General features: G+C 45.4%; 1 protein-coding gene and 2 non-coding genes across 8 annotated transcripts; all 3 read right to left on the bottom strand.

Moving 5' to 3' along the window:
• Window positions 1-1,924: 1,924 nt before the first annotated feature.
• On the bottom strand, window positions 1,925-22,979 carry ATG16L1 (autophagy related 16 like 1). Of its 6 annotated transcripts, none has more exons than XM_032120041.1 (19): window positions 22,781-22,979; window positions 21,655-21,748; window positions 19,343-19,448; window positions 17,813-17,886; window positions 17,372-17,623; window positions 16,425-16,490; window positions 14,113-14,199; window positions 13,345-13,401; window positions 13,109-13,156; window positions 12,313-12,415; window positions 10,221-10,326; window positions 10,031-10,101; window positions 8,398-8,469; window positions 6,317-6,437; window positions 5,371-5,476; window positions 4,714-4,863; window positions 4,265-4,312; window positions 3,795-3,896; window positions 1,925-3,396 (listed from the first exon to the last, which is right to left on the bottom strand). In XM_032120041.1, exons 1-19 carry the CDS (start codon window positions 22,893-22,895, stop codon window positions 3,303-3,305), a joined length of 1,872 nt encoding a protein of 623 aa, XP_031975932.1. In that variant the 5' UTR covers window positions 22,896-22,979; the 3' UTR covers window positions 1,925-3,302. The 6 variants fall into 6 exon arrangements, with proteins under 6 accessions (XP_031975932.1, XP_031975931.1, XP_031975934.1 ...); XM_032120040.1 differs by having other exon boundaries at window positions 14,113-14,202; XM_032120043.1 differs by lacking the exon at window positions 13,109-13,156 and having other exon boundaries at window positions 22,781-22,978.
• On the bottom strand, window positions 9,394-9,656 carry LOC116449136. The gene has a single exon (XR_004242257.1).
• LOC116449127 lies at window positions 11,836-12,105 on the bottom strand. Its single transcript, XR_004242248.1, has one exon.
• Window positions 22,980-24,217: the final 1,238 nt, after the last annotated feature.

Here is a 24,217-nt window from a genome sequence, read left to right on the forward strand (position 1 = left end):
AATTAACTTGAGCTTTTCTGTTCATTAATCTTCCAAGAGTAGCTTTCCCCCACCAATGAATTTGGCCCTGGTATTTTGCACAACAGGTATGTGTTAACCTTGGGCTTGTGAGCTGCAGGAACAGCTGTAGGTTTCCTCTGGCTGCATCTGTTCATTTGATTACAAGAATCACAGGATATCCTGTCCACTTGCCAGCCTAACAGCTCCCTCCAGCTCAAGCCACCTTGCAGTCACAAATCAAGTTTGCTTTTCACAATCAATCACCAACATTTCCCTGAGTATAGTGGCTGTATATTCCCAAAAAATGAATGACAGAACCCGTGTTCCTCAGCTCTTTCAAGGTCCCAGTAACATTCTATTAACTGGAGGTGGATTATTTGGAGAGCTTAATCACTACCCTAATCAACTCTGGCAAACACAAACCAACCAGGCTGGAACCACAGAAATTCACATGTGCCTGTGCTGCAGAAGGAAAGTCAGGTCTTGACTGTAGGAAGTAGTGAAGAAACCCCAGACATGTTCTACTCAGTCACACTTTGCAAAAGAAAAAGGGAGGAAGCTGGTTTTGTACAAGTCTGAGCTGCAGCCACTGCAGGGTTATTAGTTCTCCAGACAAGGATGAGCATTCCTGTTGGTACATGTACCATTGCAAACACCTTCAGGGGATCTTGGAAACAGCTTCTCCATAACACACGTTCTAGTGCACCCTTAATCCAGAGAAAGATGCCCAACCCACCCCCAAATCCACTTGAAGGGCAGCTCCACCTCTGGCAGCAAAACCGCTACAGCCACCTCTGCACTGCAGGTACCTTCATTTGCCCTTCTTCCCTCTGCAGGCTGAAGCAGAAAAGGAGGTAATGGAAGTAATCAAAATATAGGAAAAAAACAAAAGCTAAAATTGCTCACTAGAATTTCTTACATACCTTGGTGCTAAGGAACTTTAATCTAAAATGCTTAAGGACTTAGCTAGCTGGCCCTTATCCTTCAGCATTATTAACCTGCTTTATACTAGCATCAGTGGGTCAAACAAAGCCCTTTGTGTAAGATCTGTGGCCATGCTGTAGAAAAACACAAGTGTAGCAGCCTAAATTATAAACATCCTAAACCCATTCTCATCCTCTTCAGCAGTCCTGCAGTTTTTATTATGCTAATCTCTTAATAAACTTTCATCATGCTGACTTGCCACTTCATGATCTGCTTTCCTGCAGTAAGCAAGGTCACCTGGACTAGTGGCAGGTGCCTTTTCAAGGACTATCTGCCACTGCAACAGGCAGAAGAAAAAATATCTTGCCTTTAAAAACTGTTCAGAATGCCAACTTTTCATTTTTGCTACAGTTCTCGCTGCCATGAGCTGGATAGAAGCTTATTTTCTTATAAAGGAAGGAGGGTGGCCAGTGATGGCTCTTAAGTTATGGAATTTGTACAATGAAGAGCTGAAGACTTTGTTTCATTACTCTGAAGCTGGAACCAGAGCAACACCTTCAACACGGTTTTTGTGCAACTCCTATTCCTGACTTAAAAACTTGACAAGGTGGGAGTCGAAGTCTCACAGCAGAAAAAGCTGCCTATTTTCAGCTGTGTTTGACATATAGATCCTGATTTCCTCAGTTCAGTAGTTTATCTAAAACATCCAAGAACACATCAACCTTTCAAGGAGAGAGACAGAGGCACTTGCTCAATGTGGCAAGACTTCCTTCAGTCTCAAGGCAGGACTCCTGAGACAGGGCAAGCCCAGGCTGCACCTGCGGGACATCCAGCCCCAAGCTAAGAGCATTATCCTCTTTCCCCCTCTACACCAAATCCCACAATGGGGGTGAACACAAATCCACAATTCACCAAGGAAATGACATTTCAGGTTCCCCTCTGCACTCATTCCAAACAAGATCTCGCACACAGATGCACAAATAAATGAATCAGAACAGTGTGGGGTTTTAAAAGCAGAACACAGGTTTATTTACAATCAAATTCTTATGGGCAGCTGAATAAATAAAAACTTTGCCCCATATACTCTAATTTCCCTCTGCAGAAAGTGTCTGAACGAAAGGCTGGGTTAGAGGGAGCCTGTCAGAGCAGCTCTCCCAACCCAGCCCCTCCAAAGAACACACTTCCATAGTAAAACACTATTGGGAAAGAAGAAAATAAAGTGCAAATAAAAAGGCAATAAAACGCTGGTGGCTTGTCTTGAGGCCCAGACAATGTGGAAAGGTTTGGCTGGATAAAGATATGCCAGGTAGCTCACACTCAGTCACATCATGGTTTGGGGTGCCAGAAGAGGGACAGAGCCAAGACACCGCTCCGTACCACAGAGCAAATGGGAATATTGCACGTGTGCTCAAGAATGGGGCAAGTGGCCTGGAATTGCCAGCACCAAAACAATGGATTTGGGATTTGATGCCACTGCTCCCCTGTGTTCTACTGACAGCCATCAGGACAGGACGGATGAACAGAAAAAGGAACCAAATGTCTGCATTCCAGGACTGAAATCACAGGATTACTACATTCCTCATCACCGCAGCACAACTTCTACAACAACCTCAACAAGCCGAGCTCTCTCTTCATGCCCAGTAACCAAACTTTCTGTGGTATAAAAAGATTAAAAACCTCCTATTTTGTGATGCCCAAGCTGTTGAAGCTTCTTCAACACAAGAGTGCAGAAGTCCCGAAGAACAGAACGTTGCCTCAAGAATTGATACACAGGGTTCACACGACAGTGCTGGAGAGCCTATGCCAGGATCAGAACAGATCCAAACTGAGCTGATGACTCAAAAGGCAGATCTGTCAGAGCCATGGGAGACTCTCTTTAAAAGCTGTTCCAACATTTCAAACTGCCTAGGATGTGTTTCAGGATCTTCTCACCCCATGCCTGAACTAGGCCACCAGAACAGAACACAGGAGACAGGACATGCTTTAAGTCAGCATACACAATGACTTCTTTCCAAACTTTCCACCTCAGAAGCGCTGTTGACACATTTGTGTAAGAGGATATTTTGGCACAGCTGTCTGGTGAGGAATCCCGCTAGGTATCTTCAGCTCCATGTGGTGCATAGATACTGCATGTAAAGGCATGACTAAGTAGCATTCCCCATCCAGAACAGCTAATTCCATGCTGAGCCCGAGTGCCACAGTGCAGTTACGGCCGTGAGAAGTCTTTGACTCGGGCTCCTTTCTCCATTGCTTTAGAACTTCGCTCTGGAAAGCAAAGCCCATGTGCTTGTCAATATCCTGATGGATCTGGGCTCAGGTCTCCATGCTGTGCAGCCACGGACCAGCACCACCACACACAGCCTTTCACCCTCCGTCAGTCAAAACTCAGACCACAGCACAGCCTTGTTTCCTTTGTCCACACTGACCACGTGGGCACCTGCTGGTGACCACGCGACTGCATTGATAGAAGAACTGAAAGGGAAGGCAGGAGTAAGTTTACAAGAAAGCTGAATTCCACAACAGCACTTAGCACTGGAATGAAATACTATAATACTCTTATTACCAATAAAAAAGCCCCCCAGTTTCTCAGATCTCAAGATCTTGGGCTTTTACTAAGCCTGAGGGAGGTACCATTTATTCAAAATACATTGAATGTACTTTATTAGAATTATATCTCAGTTTAACAAGATAACAATCTAATCTAATTCAACCTGGAGAGTACTGCCATGAATCCACAAAGACTTTGCGTATTAATAATTTTCACATGCCAATAAAAGTTGCAAAGCTGTACAACTCCAACTTTTTCATAGCTCAGCAAAGAGCCACAACCCAGATCCCCACCCTAGGCTGCATGTCCCACTTCCCCTCACCTGTGATGCTTTGCAAGCGTCCTCTCCAATTTCCCAGTAAGCACATTCCAAACGTAGAGGGCCCCATCAGCTGAGCCAGCAGCCACATAGTTACCATCAGGGCTGTGGGATCACACAAGGCACAGAGGGCAAAGAACAATTTTCAAGTCAGCAATTTTCAGCACACATCATCATTCCACCCACAACTTCCTAAGCAAGCAGCTTGGCATTAAATAGTCTTTTAGGAGTTATGTGTTATCACCTGCTAATACTAAGAGGTGAAAGCACTTTAAAATCAGAGCTTTTCCAAGACATTGGATCAATATCTACAGATACACTCTGGCTTGACCAAGAGGTAACCTTGGGCAAAAATACAAACTCTGCCCCTGTTTTTCTAGCTGTAACTGGGGACCAGTGCAGCCAAGCATCAGGACTCACTCAATTTAGCTGGGGAAAGGTTTATCAGGTATCTTGTTTATGTCTGAACTTACCTGAACACAACTCTCGTCCAGTCAGAGCCACATTTGAATCCCTGGGCACTGGAAAGTTAGAATCAGATAACCATTAGCTCATTTATTAGAAGAGATACTTACTAAAGACAATATTAAGGATTTCTGCATGGTTCAGAATAAACTCCAGCATCCCTTTATCCCTATTAATGTTTCTCATATACCCTTCTCTCAATGGCACCTGAAGTAATTCTTTCCCTTAGACCACAGACTTCTAAATCAAGCTGCCTTCTTTAAAGAGACACATGAGAAGATCCATTAGAGCAGATCTTTGCTATTTCTAGACATTCTAGAGAACTTTGCCAGCATGTAGAAAAAAAAGCGAGGAGACTGCTCTCTCCACAGAGGTCCTGATAACCACTCCAGCACTGAGGGTAACCCACAACACAAGGTTCTGAAATTGACTGTACTCCTGTGAATAATACACTCACCTGAACGTCTGCTTGACAGCACTGACCCGCAGATCGATGATCTTGAGTAGATCATCACGGGAACAGGTCAGAAGCTCTGTTCGCTCCGGATTCAGGTCCAGAGCTGTGATTCTTCCAAGCAGCTCCAGTTCTTTTACTATGCTTTCAGTCCTACAGACAGAAAGAGGAAAAAAAAAAAAAAAAAAAAAGGGGAAGGAAAAAGAAAGCAGTGAACTAGGGTCCAGAAGCCAAACCAGTGCATCAAAACTTTGACTTGTCCCAATGTGGAAGAGGAGAAAAAGGATTAACGGTTTATTCTTACGTTTTCTTTTTTTCCCAAGCTAGATCCTGCCTTGTGTATAGCATTTCCAGCTAACAGACACTATTTTCCTCACAACCCCACCCCAGAACAGCAAGTACTGACCAATGAAAAGCATTTACCAGCAAGCAGGCCGCCTTTTCAGAAAAGAAATAGCATCCCCCCCCACCCCAAATCCCAAACCTGTAATACCAAACAGCATAAAAGTAGTGACAAAAGTCTCTTTAATGGCCTTTTGCCACCTTTACAACAGTCTCCCCAGATGCCAAGCTCAGGAAGAAGAGTTCCCTACTTCAGATTAACCTGACAGCAAACCCATAACCACTCCTACACCATAAGCTCTCCTACAATAGTTTTACCTGATGTCCCAGAAACGAATTTTCTTATCAAAATGTCCACTCATTACACACTGCTCAGTACACACGATGTCATTGCAGCTAGATCCTGCAAACACTGTTTTTATACCTAAAAAGAAGGAACAAACAGTGACACTTAAATTCACATTGTCCAAACTGATGAAAATAGAGACAGAAAACAACCCCTAAAACAACCCCCACCCCACATACAGTGGCCACACAGAGCAGTGCCCAAGGAGAAGCACAGGGCAAACTGTCTTAAAATAATCCTGATTAAGTCTTCAACCTCTCTGCCCTTCTCAATCTCCTTTGCTGGGACTTTAAATGTTCCCATGATAGCTGCTTCATTTCCATTTCATATTTAGCCAGATGTCATGTGCTGCTGTTAAACAACATGAATCTGTCTCCTTGACCTATGTTTGCAATTCAGGTATCAAGGTAACTTTGAATCTCAAATGCTCTCTCAGTGCAAGCAGATTTAAGAGCCCACAACAGGAGAAAAACCAAGGAAATAAGGTGTTTCTCCCAAAGAAAAGCCTCAATCCTAGCAATTCCTTCATTTGAGATGTTGAAATTTTTGGTGTGTTTTCAAGAGACACTTCCATCCACCTCCAGGTTAAAAACCCAGCCTGGCTCCAAGTTTTTAGTGGAAGACTAAAATACCCATCCCCAGACTGGTAAACAAAGAACACTCGCAAAAACAGCTGCTCTCAGTATAACAGCATTAACAGTGCTTCCTGTACACACAGGATTTCTTATTCCAGGTTAACAGGCAGAAAGAATTCAGTTACTGAAAGAATAACAGAAAATGGGATGACTGCTAGCTTTTTCTGGTTTTATACTGGCAAAAAGATTCAATAGATTCAGTAATTGATCTGATGCCAGACTGCCATGAGCATTCAGCAGAAGCACAGAACATGAATGAAAGACAGAAGTTAGGCTTCCTTACAAACTTTGCTGCGGAGGTCCCAGAGCTTGAGGGTCCGGTCGTGACTTCCCGAAACAATACGTGCATTGTCCAGCAAGAACTTGGCTGACAGGACTTTACCACTGTGACCTGTCAGGGTGTGCTGTGGACAGGAGATTGACATGGTGAAACTGAGTATTTCCACTTGCTCAAATCATAATTTGCATGTCTCCTGTACTGTTTGGAGGAAAAAACATCTATTACAGTTAAACAGAGATCAACATTGAGTAGGAGGGTTAATTATCACAGAGTCCAGCCTGGAGCTGGGAAACACAGGTCACCTTTGGCTGCAGTTTCTCCAGTTACTCAGGAACCTGCCAGCTCCTTCCTCAACACTCTGTACACCTACACTGCACGGACAGATGGCAACTGCAACACAGCCTTGCAGGACAAACTGATGAGAAGGGGTAAAAGCATGCTGAAAATGGAAATTGTGCCTTCCTGCTTTCATACAGAGCTTCCCACAAGGACACAACAGGGTATCGAGTCTCAACTGTTATTACACCTTAAAGCCTGAAAGCTGAGACAACCAGGCATTTCAGAAAAGCTGCCTGCAGCAGCTTCTCTAAGCATAGAGGGAGGCTCTGTGGGGCTGACAGCACGAGCCACATTCACTTAGAATTGCTCAACATTTACACACTAAATCACAAAACAGATAATGAATTACTAAAGTAAGAGCTATGACAAACAAGACAGAAATCTCTGTATACAGTTAGATTTTTTTAAAATACTCAATGGATTATCAGATTACACAAAGCAACCTGGGCTGGGGGAGATACAAAATAAAAGCCCTTAAGAATGGAAAGAAATGGGAGCAAAGTTTGGGGAAAAACCCCAAACGTGATACACAACACAAACTCAAAAGATCATCCCAAAAAGACCACCTTGCCTCAGGAACACAAACTCCAGCAAGGAGGATCCATCTTTCACTCTGCGTATCTCTTCTGCCCTTGCTGCACAGACATCACACAGATATCTGCATTTAGGCAGGGAGTTTTAGCAAAGTTTACAGTGATTTCAGCTTTACTGCCTCCTGCCTATGTGCAAGCCATGAAAAGTCCACACCGCTCACACTCGAAACAGAGATCACTGTTTTATCTCAGCAAACAACGAATGTACTCTAAAGAATTACAGGAAGATTATATGAAGCCAGGTGAATGTTAGCAGGTGTAACTAACTTTCTGCAGTGAGTAATCTGTCTGCTAAACTTGTATTCACTATTATCCAGTAGTAGGTTTTGCAGCCAAGGAGAAAGTGCAAAAGAACTGATAAGAGACGTCACTTTCCTAGCTGAGACCTGACATCTCCACAATGAGAACTACACAGAAAATTATAGTGCATCTATAGTGCATCTAGTGCATGTTGGTTATAACCAACACTGAAATGTCGCAAGATTTGAACATCAAAGTAGCACCTTCCTAAAATAAAAAGTTGAGGAAATGTACATAGGAAATGACAATTTTAAAAAGCTCTTGGAAAGCTGTGAAGAAACTTTTGGTCAATCAAAGGATAATTTTCAAATCCCAGCCAAGTGTTAGAGAAGAATACGAGTACAAAGTATTTGAGAGGAAAGGAGGAACCTGTCAAAAGACATTGAGGATGATGTCCAGCATGTTGAGGCTGGCTGCCTTGGACAGCCAAGCAAAGGGCTCCTTTTCAAGAATGCTGCTCCTGACTTAAAACTAAAGCTCCTCTTTGTCTTCTGCAAAGCCCTTTTCAGCAGCCTCCTTTGAGTGAGGCTGAAACATTGAGGTGGCTCTCCATAAATCTTAAGAAGCATTTAAACTTCCCCAGAGGGGTACACAAAAGTGCACTTTACGTGGCAAGGTTTTTCTAACTGGGAGGTTGTATTGGGAAAATACACAGTAACTGGAGCTGGAGATCAACACTGCATTTTAGGTCTTGCTGTGAAGACCTTCACGAGATAAAGAAGCTTTCAACAAAAAGAACTGTTCAAAGTGTCTGTAAATGCCCAAGTTCCAAAATTGCCGTGTCCCCATTAAACAAAACTGGGAATACAAGACAGAAACAACCTGCGCACTGCTTTGCCTCACAAGACTCACCCGTAATCGATTGTCATCAACTGTCCAGATTCTGCTGGCAAAGTCATTTGAAGCTGCTAAGAGGTAAGAACCCTGTGAACACAAGATTCCTTTAAAATTCCATCTGCTAGTCAATATGCAAACCAAACTCAAAGAGTTCAGTAAATCATTAAAACCGTATTAGTGCTATTTTGCCAAAGGAAAAAAAGAATAAAATCAAAACCACAGTAGCAAATGCCAGTATGGAAAGCTAATGTAACCTTCCCAAAGGCCTATGGCACCTGCTTCGCACCAAAATGGGAGGGTTTGTAGTATCATGGCTATAAGTAAAACAAGGTACTTATTATAACAAGAATAATGTATACCAATATACAATTAAAACAATAACCAGACCAGCAAAGGGACATTCATTTTTCCCTTCTGCTGCAGTGAGGAAACGTGTTCTAGTTTACCCTCATCTGTTGTGGAGTTGTTTTCCTTTTTTGTTGTTTTCTTTTCGTTGTGGTTTTTTTTTGGTTTGGGTTTTTTTTGGTGTTGTTTTGGTTTTTTCCAAGGGAAAAAGCCTTGCATCATCTACTCCCGCTGCTTAGACAGGTCTCAGAGTGGAATTAGCCTGATTCTTGCAATTTTCATTAGAACTCTAACTAAGCTAAGATTCCAAAAATGAAATCTGCCTGAGGAGAGAGAAATCGACCTGTTCATGGCTTTAGGCTTAGGGCTCCCACAAGTCACCCATGATGGAGAATGGCCACCACAAAATTTATGCTTGCACTCCTGTCCATCTCAAAAGACTTTCCTGAATCCTTGTAATCCTTTGGCATTTCACCCAGGCAATACTCACTGCAATTGTGCTCAAGCAACTTGCCAAACTCAGGACTATTTTCTCCTGCAGATTAACTGCACATCTCTAATGAGCTGGTCAGCTTCCAAAAGAAGGAACCTCTTGGGTGTGCACCATAATTTAGCACATAGAATCACCAAATGGCAGAAATTACATCAGCTTTGTGTTATGGAAGAGGTCTCAGCAGAAAAGTCAGATCACATGTCCAGTTAGACCACTCCAAGACCCCAAACTCCTTCAAGCAGGACTGTTGGATGCTGATCCCAGTCATGTCTCCGCTGCTCCAGGTGAACATGACCTGAGCACATCTCCCACTGTCAGCAAACACTCTGCCAGCCACACCATTGCTGTGCCATGGCTGGGGAGAAACTGCTGGGAGAAGAGGGCATGGAACTGCAAGTCTTAGGATAATCAGACCTTTTACTATTCATCACAGACCTCTGTAAAGCACTTATGGAATTAAAACTTCACAGAAATACTGCCTTAGTGTATTTGCTTCTTCTGTGCTGTTATGCCAGCTTCAGTGGAAAGCTGAAGACTGATTTCTTACTTTAAACAAAAATCTGTAACAGCCAATGTCTGAGCCACGTATCATCATCTGAATTGTAAAGCAAGGATCAGAATTACAGACTGCAACTTATCAAATAAAAATCTTTTGTACAATTTTAACAACTTTCAGCTACTTTCATGTTTTAACTCATTTCTTAGGTAACTTTTCAATTAGAATGGAAACAATAGTAGAGAACAACATAATTCCATAATTCCACATTCCATAATTCCATTAATTTATTCCAAATTACAGTGGATACTCACAGCACTATCAAATTCTATGCTTGTAATCCCAGCATTACTGCCAGAGAGGGAACCTTTGGGCTCACACCTATCTGCACAGAGAAAGATGAACAAAAACTTGAGCAATGGATTAGAACAGAAGTTGACACAAAGTGACCCATAATACAAGTTTATTTAGCATCCCATCATACCCCAAAACAAAAAGGTTTACCTCCCAAGACTTCCCACAGCTTAACCCTCCGGTCCATGCCTCCTGTTGCTAGTAACCGGGAGCCAGGGCTGAACTGCACTGCATTCACCTCCCCATCATGTGCATCCTGAGGAGGGGGAGGAACAGAACAGCCACCCAAAAGGGAATTAGCACACACCCACAACCCACAGACCAGAAAGCTACACAACTTAAAGGTTACACAGAATCACAGCTGTGCATCTTTCAGCAGTACATAGGAAATACAGCCACAGACTGAAACTCTGCTGTGGCTGGTGGTGTATGGACAGCAAAAAGGCTGATCCTTATCTGAAGGAAAAATAAAGGCACATCAAGAAAAACAGCAGCAAGGACTCAGCAGTGATAACAAACTACCAAAAGCCTTACCATGCTTCCTAAGCTTAGGCTCTTAAGTCACACCAGAAAAAAAAATACGGAAAGGACAGGACAAAAAACAGTAACAGGTGATGTGCTGTAGAAAGAAAGTAACTTTTCATTGTTCCACCTGTCCATAGACAGCCATGGACCCAACCAGTTCATGCAACCACAGAACACTCAAGTCAGGCTTGAGTAGGGCAGGTCTGCGAGGAAACAGCACAGCAGATGCACTGCATTCACCGGGTGTGTTGGTGATTAAGCAGTACCAGTACAGGTGTGACAGCACCTGCTTGCTGAGGACTTGGGCTTAAGCTGTGCCTCCTCTCTGCAGATGCAGAACCCCTAGCACCCCTGATCCTGACAGCTCAATGTTCTGAATTCCTAACCTTTTAAAACCTATGAGAATTTTAAGATTCATTCCTTTTTTATTCCTTTATTAATTTCATGGCTTTATACTACTTACCCACACAGTATAACCACCACAATCTTAACCATTTTTTAAAGTATTTTCAGTTACTTCTCTTTCCAAACCAGCTTTTCTGGAAACTTGTATTTTTACAGAACTTGTTCCTTGAACGGGTCTGCCAGCCCATATTTAAGGCTCATCACACTTCAAATCTGATCTTTCTGCAAACACAGAGAAGCCATTCACAACAAAACTAGTGAAAGGCCTTGCCTAGAAGCTATGCCTGGGAGTGATTCCTGAAGTGACTACCTTTTCCACCTCCTACTCTCCAGAGGTGAGCCCAGTCGGCTCCCTGCATCTGCCAAACCTCTGCCACAGAGCCCTTGCATTAATTCGTGGAATGCTCTGCCAGACCTAGACATGTCTTGACCCTCCACCTGGGCCCAAAACACTGGAGCTCAAGCCTAACACCTCCTTCCCCGATGCCCCCTATTCAAGCCAGCTCCAGCTGCCACTTCAGTCATGGCCCTATTCTCACTTGAGGTGACACTGCTACTCCCTCCATCCCACGACTTCCACTACAGAATATGGTAACAGGGCAGGCAAGAATACACAAGCCTCCTTGCTGCAGTGAGCCACACTGATACTCTGGATGAAAAAAAGTAATTTCATATCCATGAAAAATCCACATCCAGCTCTGGAGTGCCCAAGAAAGCTCCAGAGGCATGTTCAAACAAGCAGCTGCATGACAAGACAATTGCCTTTCAGTCAAAAGACCATGCCCTGCACAGAAACTTAAGTTTATCTTTTTGAGGCCAAAGAACACACAAAGGAGGTCTCAGCTTGAAAACCTTTGATCATGCACAGTAAATGAGGACACCCCACCACCATGAGCTCCTCTTCACCAGGTCTGTTGGATTACATTTGGTGCCACAACTCCCTTTACTGTGGAGAACTGGAACTGAATTAATCCCAAACTGTCAGCAATCTCTTCCTCAATCACAGCTCTACTATGACATGATTGAATAGCAACTGCTGGGAGCAAGAGGGTAATGGGGTGAAATTTCCCTGTGCCCTCAGAAAACTTCTTTGTCATCATCGACCTCATTAAGACACACGTCAAGCACACTGGCTCTGAGAAACATTTGGGCTAAGAATTAAATTGAATGAATGCTTCTACCAAACCAAGAATTGCTTCCTGTTCGGCAGTGCTAATAGAAAGTTTCAGGATATCGGTTCCCACATAGAGGATTCTCTTCCTCCAAAATCAGAACAAAGAATGGCACAGCAGAGAATTCCTTCTGTACTCACAAAGACACATATGGCAGTAGTGGGCACTCTCACTTCTTTACTGGCACCTGGATGTGGCTCTACATTATCCTGGGGTGCAGGGAATGAGGACACAGAACGCCTCCTGAGATGAAACAAAGCAGAAACATTTTAAAATGAGAAATGAACACTGTTTCTCTGGAGTTCATCCTGATCTGTACCTGTCACTTAACTACTCTGCACAACAAGTAAAAAATGGGGGAAGGTGCTTTTAACTTTTTTTTAATCCCATCTTTCAAAAATTACATTTGTCATATAACACTACATTCACTTGTGGCTTTAGATATTTCACAGTTCACCACATAAGTTACCTGAACTGATTACTGAACTCGAGCAGTGTTTTAATTTTTTCAATAGGAAGCGAAACATGGGACTGACTGGAGCTCCACCGTTATGTCTAGGAAGACTCAACACCATTGCAGCACTACATCCCAGGCAGCAAAATGCTCTGTTCCAAAGCTTGGGCTGCTCCATTTAAGCAAAGACATCCACCTACTGCAGAGCTTAGCTTAGAAGGAGTGGCTCCACTCTGGATACTAAGCATAGAACCCAATGACTTATTCTGAACAACCCTACTAAAGGGGCAAAGTGCAGTGGAAAGTAAGAGCAAACCCCATGTATTCTCTCCACAAAGAGGGGCTCACTGCCTCTCTCACTGTAGACAGTTTCTAACCAGAGTTATCAACTGCAGAATCTGATCAGCACAATGCAGCTGGGTTCCATGTTACTTCAATGGAATACAATCACATGCCGGACTAAGAGCGGATAATGTTTTCACCTGGCAGTATCAGAAGACTGATGTCCCAAAAGGGGAGACTCAGACAGACTGGAGGGAAAGGTCAGAGGTCAGCACACGGCAAGATGGAAGAAACAGGAAGTTGAGGAGAACAAAAAAGAAAAAAAAAGAAAGGCAGAAGCTAGAAGGAAGGCTGAAAATATTTGCTGCATCACCAAGATTTTGGTGTACATTGAAACCAATATACAAAACAAGGAGGTGAAAGTGTTCTAACCTACCCAAAGATATTACTGATAGAGTCCAGAAGGCCTCCAGCTGGCTGGGAGAGTCGCTTACTGAAGGAGGGGAGGACAGGTTTAAACCTTGTGAATAGCTTCTCCACAAAAAGATCAATACAAACACATTTCATAGCAACACGTCTCTGGAAAGACTCCCTCCCCTCAGACCCAGCCCAGAGACAGAGAACACCAAGGCAGGCATCAGTGCAAAAGTCATCAGTAACTACAACTCAGAACATGTTTTGTGGGTGAAGTTTCTTCAGTGTCCCTCAACCTCACCCTGTGAATTGCTGGGTTTAGATATAACAGTCTACCAAGTCTGAAGTTTCAACCAAATTAATCCATAATCGCAGGTAACTACCTCTTACTTTCCACTCACTGCTATTTTAGAGAAAGAACAAGATGCATTTAATCTAGGTGAAAATTATTTTCAGCATTTCAGCTAAACCCAGCTATTTGCAAAGTCACATTGATATCTTGTAGAGTAATGGAGGCATAAAACAATAGGCATGGTAACACCCACTTTATTAACTATTTAAACATTTATTTTAAAGAGTAAACAAATATTTTTCAGGCACTGGGGTAATTAAGTTAAAACAGCAAAGGAAAACCAGCACATGAGTTTCCTACTGCTCTGGTAGAAGCACTAAACTGTGTTCTACCTAAAGAGAACTAAAACCCTAAGTTACATTCCCAACATAGTTCCAGCTCTACCATGCCCCTTGCTCCTCCTCAGTGACATGCTACAAGAATCTCTTGGGCACACACCTGGATGTCCGGCTGACAGCTGGCACCGGAGAAGTTTCCTCAGCTGTGTCAGAGGTTTCATCCGCAAGCACTTCGATATCATCATCCCTGCTGAAGTGAGAGAAAACACCTCCTTTTCAATCAGCCACTGACAGCATGAACTGACAGGATGGCAATGTTCCAGGGCCTGTCAGTGTCCATGCCCAGCCCACCCCAGGTTTATGGAGCTGCAGCAACACACAGGCAGATCCCGACAACACACATTGATGCAGCTGCCACTGCCAGCCATGTAACTCAACACGCAGTGTCTGAAAACAGATACAGACAGCAACTAAATTTCAGGTTTTTTCTTTCCAGCTGCCAGTTCCACTTCACTGACAGCAGGGCTGGATTTCCACATCCCCCTATTTCTGTTTTCAGACCTCCTTTCCAGATTCTCTTTACTACAGGCATCCTATTTCAGCCTGTAGCACTAACAAACAACCCACCACACCTGAGCAGGGCTTCCCTACAGAGTGAGTGATATTTGCTGGAACAGTTACAGAACAACAAAAACACGAGTTACTGCAACACCAAGTGATATCAGTACCTTTTTTGCTGTTTCAAAACAAGTAAGTGTTAAAAAAGCACAAGAGTTTGATTGAATTTTCCTGCTTCACCTACACCAAAGACACCCTGATACTTTCTACACTGTTGTACTTCAGGTGCTGCACCATTAAGTGTGAGAGCAGTTTTTGTTCACTCCACTAAAGTGTTGGTGGTTGACTGAACACAAGTGTGAGGTTCCAACACATGTACAATAAATTATTCCAGCTAAATTACTCAGCTAACACTGAAGATTTTTCCCCCATTAGTCATCATGGGCTGTGACAGCCTAGTATTTTTTCCTTCAATGATGATTTTTCCTCCACTGCTGATTTTGCAGACAAACTATTTTTAAACACACTTTACCAACCCAATGCTATTTGACTGAGCAGAAGTTTAAATTCAGCATTTAAATAACCAATTTGTGCCACCAGATAACACTCAGCTGCAAAAGCATTTAAAAGGATGAGACCATTTGTAACCCCTCATTTCAGAACACAGTTGCACTTTCAATTCTAAGACTTTGGAGGGGAGTATACATGAAAAGGCTACGGAAAATATACTCGCTGATTGAATGTATGAGGCTGGAGTTTCAATAAAATACTACCAAGTTCTGCCGACATTTATTTTTTTAAAATCTAAGGTTTCTGCTATTAAAACTACGTGTAGCAAAAGAACTTTACAGGTTAACAATGTGATTTTAAGTAAATACAAATACCAGGGCACCCCCCCGAAATGGTGCAGTTTTTCCCTTCAGTAAGCAGCACATTTACACAGCACAAACCCTCTCAAATTTTAAAATCATAAAGAAGAAATCAAAACCACCTCTGCAGCAGAGTTTGAGTAGTTTACAGAAGCAATTATGCTACAGGGTGTCCCATACTCCCTTTCCATATGCCCTTCCTCCCTCTCCCAGCCTTTCACGTAGCCTCCCTTCCACAGGGATGCACTGCTCCCGTCCTGCGCAAGGGCTTGCAGCAAGCACAGCACTCAAGATGACTCTGTGATGTGAACATAAAGAGAAAAGATCTCCAGAAAAAGCCTGCAGGCTGCTCTGGCACCAGTCAGCAGGGCCCAGGAACAGAGCATCAGGTGCAGCTGTTCTAGACCGGGCAAACACAAACACCCTGACCAGCCCAGCTCAGAGCACCCACAGCTCACACTGCCCACTTCAGCCACCTGATCCAACACCACCCAGGGCCAAACACAGCAGGGCAAGGACAAGGGACTAGAGGGATTTCTCTTCTGCTTACCAGGTAAAGGACTCCACTGGTTTTCCCTTAGACAATAAATCCCTGCCGGTATGGAAGCCATGTATTTTCACCCAGGTTAATTAACTCAGTACCTGTTCCTACATGAAATCCTTGAGCACATTCGTAGTGTAACATTTTAAAACCCAGGCATCTCCAGAGCAATTGTTTCATGGCTTCCCTGTTTCATGAAAAACTACCTTAAAGACCAAAGGCACATATCTCAGCATAAAAACATTTGTTATAACAACATCTATTGACCATACGAACCATTCCTGGGACTTTCAGTCCAAGCATCCATTTTCAGTCCTAAAAGAGCTCCTTCTTCTGTAAGTTCAGGTAGGGAGAGTTACTGCACATTTCTGACTTCATACAAGAAGTTTAAACACTCCTCTACATCACCCAATTTAGGAATAAAAAAGATACCATTTATCATGCATCTACATGAACCTGAGGCATGAACTGATGAAAGAGACTCTACAAATCAAGACTGCTTACGGTTCAACAGGCAAGGGCTCTTTGGCAGCTTCTGCCAGCTCCTTCTGCAGCCTGGCCTGGCGTCTCCTAAGAAAGAGAACCCAAGGTTATTAAAAAAGAAAAACAACATTTCCTTAATCCCATTCCAAAGGCTACCCTGCACAGTTCTGATGGGCTTCATAAGATTTTTAAAAAAAAAATAATTAAAAAAAAAAAAATCCCATTCTGCTTTTCAAGGTATTCTGAGCAGGAGAGGCAGTTTTCTTACTCTGAGTAGCAAAGGACAAGATCACTCAAGTGAGGCAATGAGGCAAAGTGGCTAGGTTTATGGCCCTTTATAATCCAAATGAATATGGATCAGCTTGGAGGGCAAGAACTTGCCAAAAGAATGATTATGTTAGTGAAGCTAATATAAAACTGCCAGCTTGTAACTGTGAGACTTGTAATATAGCTGGGTCTCCAGGTATCGTCAGCTGGCAAGTAAGCTGAAACAATTCAGAAGAAAAATTATTTTGCAAGGAAAAAAAGCCATACAAACTATTTTTGCAATCAGGTTTACATAGCTCAGTCTCATGGCACATGCTCATTCTAGAGGAATGCAAAAAACACTGAAATAAGTCAAGTCAAAAAAGGATAGAATTAGGAGCAGTATAAGCTGCAATATTAACAAGAGAAGTCCAAGTCTAATGCCAGCAAAACCCCCCAGTTTCTATCTGATTTCTGATATTCAGCCTGCAGTGAAATGTTGCTGAAGAAACAAAAGAACATGTTTTATTCATTTAAAAGACAGAAATGTTTTTACAAAGCATCAGTCTGTGTTGGCTGGAAAAAAGAACAGAAAGTTCTGGACTCTCACTGTGTTGTGCAAAAATAGAGATCCCAGAGGTCAAAACTAGATCTGGTTTTATCCTATGCACTCATAACTGAAAAATATCTCAGTTTTATCAAACAGAGGTCATGAATCTCACCTTGAATCCTTTTCATTTTCTGCATTCAAACGATTGGCTTCTTGTGCTTTCTCTGCCATCCAACGTGAGACCAGCTCCTGGTTGTCTTCAGTAGTTTTCCTTAGTTTCTCCTCCAAGGCATTGAAGGTGATCTGGAGAGCATCATATTCATCTTTCAGTGTCTGATTAGCTCGCTCAAGATCTTGCAGTTTGCTACGCAATTCCTGGCACTCTGTTTCCAGTTCAGAAATCTTTTGCAAATACTCTGCAATCCTGGAATGGCAACAAAACATACAAAACAATGAGGACCTCCTTTGGGACCTGTGCCATCTTCCCTGCGCTGTTTGCACAAGGCCTCACGAAGGCATTTTTAGCTCTGGGCTAAGACTCCTAGAGAATATTATAACTCTAATAAAGAACTTCACCAGAAGTCTGGTCACAGACAAAACAGTGCCTACTCACTTGGCTTCATTCATCTGCATCTCCTTGTCTTTCTGCTGCATTTGGTTGTTCAGATCAATTACAGACTGGGCCAGCTGGGGAGAGGAGAAAACTGCATTACAAACTGCAGGGATGTCAGTGGGTAGCACACTGAGCAGCTGTCAGTGCAAGCACAGACTAATCTAGCATTAAAAGCATGGATCACACCTTTCAGGTCTTTTTTACCCCAGCTTTCTAGGCAGATCTGCTACAGGTCATTAAATCAGAGAATCCACGTTCAAAAATGAATTGTCAAAAAGCTTTGATGTCTCACTCTCTTCCCTCAAAAAGTTTCATTAATAGTCAGATCAAACAATGTATAATAGGAAGAAATTTTAGTAGTGGAAAAATCAATACAGAAACTAAGAACTGTCAAGTAAGTAAACAACAAATGAGTACTGACAACCAAAAAACAAATCACCCTGTTATGGCCACAACAGCCATTTCAGGAGACACACAGCTCACACTGCGAACACAGGTGCCACCAAGAGTTTTCTCACAAAGAAAGTTGCTGGTGGAGTGCCTGCAGAGCACAGGGAACAGAGGGGCGGAGGCCAATACTGCCGAGCTGCAGCTGCCAGCTCACAGCTTAGCCAGCAGCACAGCCTCAGCTGCCTAGGAAGAAGGAAGACTGATTTTTGGGAAGAGTGGCTGCCTGTGTAAATGGTTTTAGGACACGAGGTTAGGAGCAAAGAAAGTATTGTGAGTGTCCTGACTACTTGGTGCACACCTCCTACAGAAAACAGTCTCCTCTTTGGAAAGCTCAGAATTGCTCACACTGGAGCTTCTCCACACCTTCAGTGGGGTGTGATCAAAGGAGCATTTTCCAGGTCATTCACACCTTTTCCCTATCAAAGTGTGCAGTTCCATTCAGCTTCTGGACTCATTCAGGCCACTGCTGTGCTTTTAAAAACCCAATTGTGCTGCTGAAGCTTCCATATCTCCTTATCAAAAAAAACCCACAAAACACAAACCCAAGACCCCCTGGCTTTTCCTCTCTTCCAGGTCCAAGTCTCATCGTTACAGAACTCCTGGGCTCTGAACCAGCACTTCCTTTCCAGCCTAGCACCATGGCTCTTTCACCCTTGGCTGGTGCTTGTTTATTTTGTCCACTGCCACAGAAGCGGTGCTGCAAAGTGAGACCAGTGAAACCACACACAGCCCCCTATGCCTCACTCATTTTAAGTCTTTTGAGGTACTAGTGGTCATACACAGCTCTGTGGCCCAGATCAGTTCCTTCCTCCTCTAATACAACTAAAATCCTACTAATGAAGCTGAAAATTCAGCACTTAAAAATCATGCTATGTTGACAAGGTAAGCTCTCATCTCCTGGTGACAGTGTTACAGACCAGCCCATCTCTGGTTGATTTTAATAATCAAAAACTGGGGAAGCTTAAAAAGGCTCTAGACAAAAGGAGAAAAAAATGATAATTAACGAGCCTGGTAAAATCATGGTCAGGCTCCCAAAAGGATACATATGGACCCACAGAGAACATAAGAGGACTTTCCAACCTCGCCACGTTTCTTGTGCAGCTCAGTCAGCTCCTCTTGGTGCTTTATCTTCAGCTGGGCCAGTTCCTGCAGCTGTGCATCGTTCCATGTGCCATCATGTCCTGGGCTGCAATTGGAAAGAGACGAGACGTCCCAAACTAGAATCCAGTTGCTTCTGTGCCTTTGCCAGGGTCCGGACATTGCCTCCCTTGGATGCTGTGTACACCAGGGACACAGGTGATTCGTAACAAACCAAGCCACAGCTGGCTTCCACACCACGCACTCCTCACCAGCCAAAAGGCCATCACACAGTACTGGAAAGTTGCGCCTCCTGAGGACTAGATTCACTTTTTGTGCATTTCTAAACCAGAATTCAAACTCCAATGGAAGGTAACTAGCCTTTGTTTAAATCTGCATGAAGACAACTGAGTCTTAGAAGTACACTCTCTAAATTCTGGAACAATTACAAATATTTTACCACCCCAATTTGTTCTGGAGGGAGCTGGTGGATCTTGAAGATGCAAGATGTCTGGAGAGGGTACCGAACCAGAAGCTAGGAAACCAAGGGTGTATTCCCAGGCCCTTGGGTTTACAGTCCCAGGTGTGACAAGTCACTTCTCTATTGGCCTGACTATACACTTTTTGTGCATAAGTTTTGAAGTGGTTACCAACTGTGTTTTTCAACACTATTACTGTAAGATAATCTTGAATTTCTACCTATCAGAAAATTTATATCAGCCTCCGCCCCAAACAACTACGGAGTGTAACATTTATCACTCATGTCTCTGAAAGCACAGGGGCAGGAACAGAGAAAACCAAGTTTTTTTTAAAGCACATACACACACAGACTCTGAGCACACTATCAGCTGTATTTTGAATTACAGTTTTTAAAAAAATCATAATTTTAACAGTTCTATCAGACAAACAGAACAAGGTAATTGCATCCCTTTCTGCAGTCATTTTGGGTTGTAACAGTCCAAAGGGAAACAGATAATCCATCCAAAGGCCTCACAGTGGTATCAGTAACCTAATGCTCTTCCCAAAAAATTACCAACCAACCCCTCAGTGAACTAATGCTACACTAACTGCATTTCCAAAAAACGTGTGCACACAGACAGGAAGCCAAGTCCTGTGGTAACAGCCAACACATCCTATAGCTCCAGCCATGCATACCCCTACAGCCAGAACTAGATACTACTCCTTGGCCCTCAGGGAAGTAAAACCACTTTTCCTCAGCTATCTAGGATTAGAAAAGTAGTTCTGTTTCAAAGACCTGCCATATACTGAGCACAGTATCAGCATTCAGCTGAGCATTTACTTTCAGATGCTGCTTCTGTGCCTTTCTTCTCACCCACATTTAGTCCAGCCTCATCTCTAAGAGCTGGCATTCAACCAGAACACGATTCCCGTAAACTGAAATGGTTCTAGACAACTGCAGCCATTAGAAAGCTTTTGAAAACTTTCACATGGGTATTAACTCCAGCCTGCTGGAGTTTTGCCTGCAATTCCTGTAAACCCAGGCATCCTTCCTTCTCTGCTACATTGATTTGTTTTGTATCCCAATTGGACATGCTCATACAGTTCCCTGCTGTAGAGGGGTTCTGGTTTCAGGACAAGAGCAAAAAGGACTTCAACAGAGGAAGCAATTCTTACAGAAGTAGGAACTCTTAGCTCCTTGGCCCTGCCTTCTCTTCAGGTACACTGAGGGCAGAGCCTGCCAGTCTTCACCTGTGGGACAGACAGGCTGTCCAAGGGACACTTCTGGCACACGGGTTTGCTGTGCAGTCAAACACCAGCAGAACCAGCAGCACAACCCCTGCCTGCAGCACCAGAGTGCTACTCCCAGGTTAGGGAGGAAGCTTCCCAAGAAATCCTACTAAAAAGCAGGCAGAAAACACCTTCCTTTCGGCATCTGGTGCTTATTTAGGACCAATACTTCACAATCATGGTTTATTTCTGTTCTCCCCTTCCACGTGATGACACAGATCAAAAGAAACTAAGCTATTACACCATCCCATACTCATCAGGAGGAGCAGGCAAACAGACCAGATGCAGCAGCTCATTGTGGTCCCCCTCTGCTCCATGAGCTTGTGATAAATCAGTTTCCTTCCCAAACCTGGCCAGACCTTTCTGTGCTGCACATTCTAAACATATTGTAACTTTAGCACAGGCTTAGACACAGCTGTAAGTTATTTTTAATCCAACAGAATTCCAGCTTGTTGTGTGCCAAGTCACTGTAGGGATGCAGGAGCTGTTTGTGTGAGGCATCAAACAGTGGTTTAGGTTACAAGGCGCACAACAGACAGCTGCTGAGAAATAGGAGTGTTACATACCTGGACTCATGTCTGCTCTGCATGTCATATTTTTCTGCTTGAAGCTTATCAGCCAGCACTGCATGAAGGTCTGACTTCTCCAGCAGCTTGTTATCTGCAGGAGCAAAAAGTGCACTTATGAGAACCAGAAAGCAAATCCAGATTCCCACCTTCTCCTGCCAGCTGTGATCTAGTCCCTTTAATTACTCTGACACAGCCAAATGCTACGTGAGCCTCCACCACCTCAGTGTGTTCTCCCTCCTCTTTGATCTCAACAGGTTAAGGCACCATCCACCTACAACCCCAGGAACTCCTCATTAATCCAGATGCTTTGTGGGACTGGTCTTATGAAAGCTTAATTAGGAGAGAGTGACTGCTCAGGCGCATTGCTGTCTGCTAAAACAGACAGAGTTCAAAGTTCAGACTCTTTACAGCCCCTCAAAAGACGGCAACCAGGAGAACAGGCCTGGCAGAGAGGCCAAACCCACCTCTGCAGGGTCCTGCCCAGGACTGTTTGCTTTCTCCCACAGTGTGTGGGACCCCCCCGTTCCATCCTGGCACAGCTGAGGCAGGAGAGGGGCAGGGAGGAAAGCCCTGGACAGACAGTGCTGGCCCCTGGATAGCTCCAAATTTTACAAAAGACCATGAGCAGGGTCAATAGCACCATTGTTCTCGGTTCCACAAGCAACTGGGCAGGAATTGTGCAGACAATTCAGACATTCAATCTCGTCCAGGGCACAAAGCACTTCAGCCTCTGAGAGAACTGAAACAACCACTTATTTTCCTCGAAAAAACAGAAATGCCAGCTTTCCTGTTATTACAGACATGTCCCAAACAGTCCCGTGGAAATGGGTCGGGCGAGGCCCCGGGGACCCTGTGCCACCACGGATTTCCCATTTCTGAAGAAAAGGAGGAATCCCAGAATGATTCGCGCTGGAAGGGAGCGCAGCGGGTCACCAGGTCCCACCTCCCCGCTCAAGCAGGGTCAGCCCTGAGCACATGGAACCGGATAGAACCCACTTCTGGAATATCTGCAACGAGGAAAACTCCACACCCTCCCCATAGAGCAGAGTCTCCCCGCAGATACTGATGGCCATCGGACAGGGAGAAGCGCTACTCGGCCGTGCCCCCGCCGGGCCCCGCTTACACTGGGCGATGATCTCCTCGAAAGCCTGGCGCTGCAGCCGGTCCCGCCGCCGTAGCTCCTCCGCGATGTGCCGCTTCCAGGGGGGGAACCCAGCAGCGCGCAGCCCCGACGCCATGTCCGCGGCAGAGCCGGGGCGGAGCAGGCCGGGGTGGGCGGCGCGGGGAGTCGGGAAGCGGCGGGGCCGCGGGGAGGCGGCGGGAGCGCGGGGAGGCGGCGGGAGCGCCCTCAGAGCCGGGCCCGGGCCCGCTGCCGCGCCCCCACACCCGCCATGGCGCCGCGCTACGTCAGGGGCCCTCGCGTCTGAGCGGCGCGCCGCGACAGAGGCTGCCCCGCCGCTGCCTGACGCTGTCCGCCCGCCTCCTGCCCGCCCCCGGCGCCGCTGACCCCACCACCCGTGTCCCCAAGCCGGAAAGCGCCGCGCGAGATCGCTCTGCAAACACGGGCGCGGGGGCGGGGCCGACTCAGGCGGGAGAACAGGCGCCTTTTGAGGAGAGGAAGCCTCGCGCCGCGCCATTTTGCGTCCTCCACGCAGGCGCCATCTTGAGAGTGGCCCTGCCGCCATCTTGGGGGGTGCCTGAGCCGCCATCTTGAGAGTGGCCCTGCCGCCGTCTTGAGAGTGGCCAAGCCGCCATGTTGAGGCTCCGGCCATCTCGCAGCAGCGCATGCGCGCAGCCGCCCGTGGGGGCGGGGCGGGGCCGGGCCGGGCCGGGCTGAGGGCTCCGCATGGCAGAGCCCGAGCTCGCCGCGGGCACAGCGCTCGCAGCCCGGTGTCCCCGCAGGGCCCGCAGCACTGGGTCATGCCAGTGACACTGGCGGGGCTTTGGTGAAGAGAAGGGCCGGTGCTCGCGTAGCACCGGGACTGTCCGGCCTCGGCAGCCACTGCCACACCTCTGCCTGCCATTGTTACCGTGTAACCGTGAGTGAACATTAAGCATTTATTAAGGGCTCCACAGAGAGCAGAGGCAGCGTTGTACTACACTACGCAAATACGACACACCTGCAGTGCCATTTGTTGAGTGGTCTTTGTGCTCTTCCCCCCCCCTTACAAGACACCGCTGCTTCCATCGTCGCTTGCCGGGAATCGCGGAATGACGGGATGGGTCAGGCTGGCAGGGCCCACAGTGGCTCATCAGGTGCCACGCCCTGCTCCAGCAGGGCCATTCCAGAGCACAGGGCACAGGATTCTGGAATATCCCAGGGAGGAGGCTCCAGCCCCTCTCTGGGCTCTGTTCCAGCCCGGGCCCTGCCCAGGGCAGCAGTTCTGCCTCCTGTGCAGGGCAATTGCCGGGCTCAGGCCCTGCCCGTGGCTCTGGTGCTGCTGCTGGGCCCCGGAGCAGAGCCCGGGCCCTGCCCTGAGCCCTCCCTGCAGCCAGGGACAGCCAGGGCTGAGGGCCCCTCTCGAGGCTTAGCAGCCCCAGCTCAGCCTTCAAGGAGGGT

Source organism: Corvus moneduloides, chromosome 10 (assembly GCF_009650955.1).
Source record: "Corvus moneduloides isolate bCorMon1 chromosome 10, bCorMon1.pri, whole genome shotgun sequence".
NCBI lineage: Eukaryota > Metazoa > Chordata > Aves > Passeriformes > Corvidae > Corvus > Corvus moneduloides.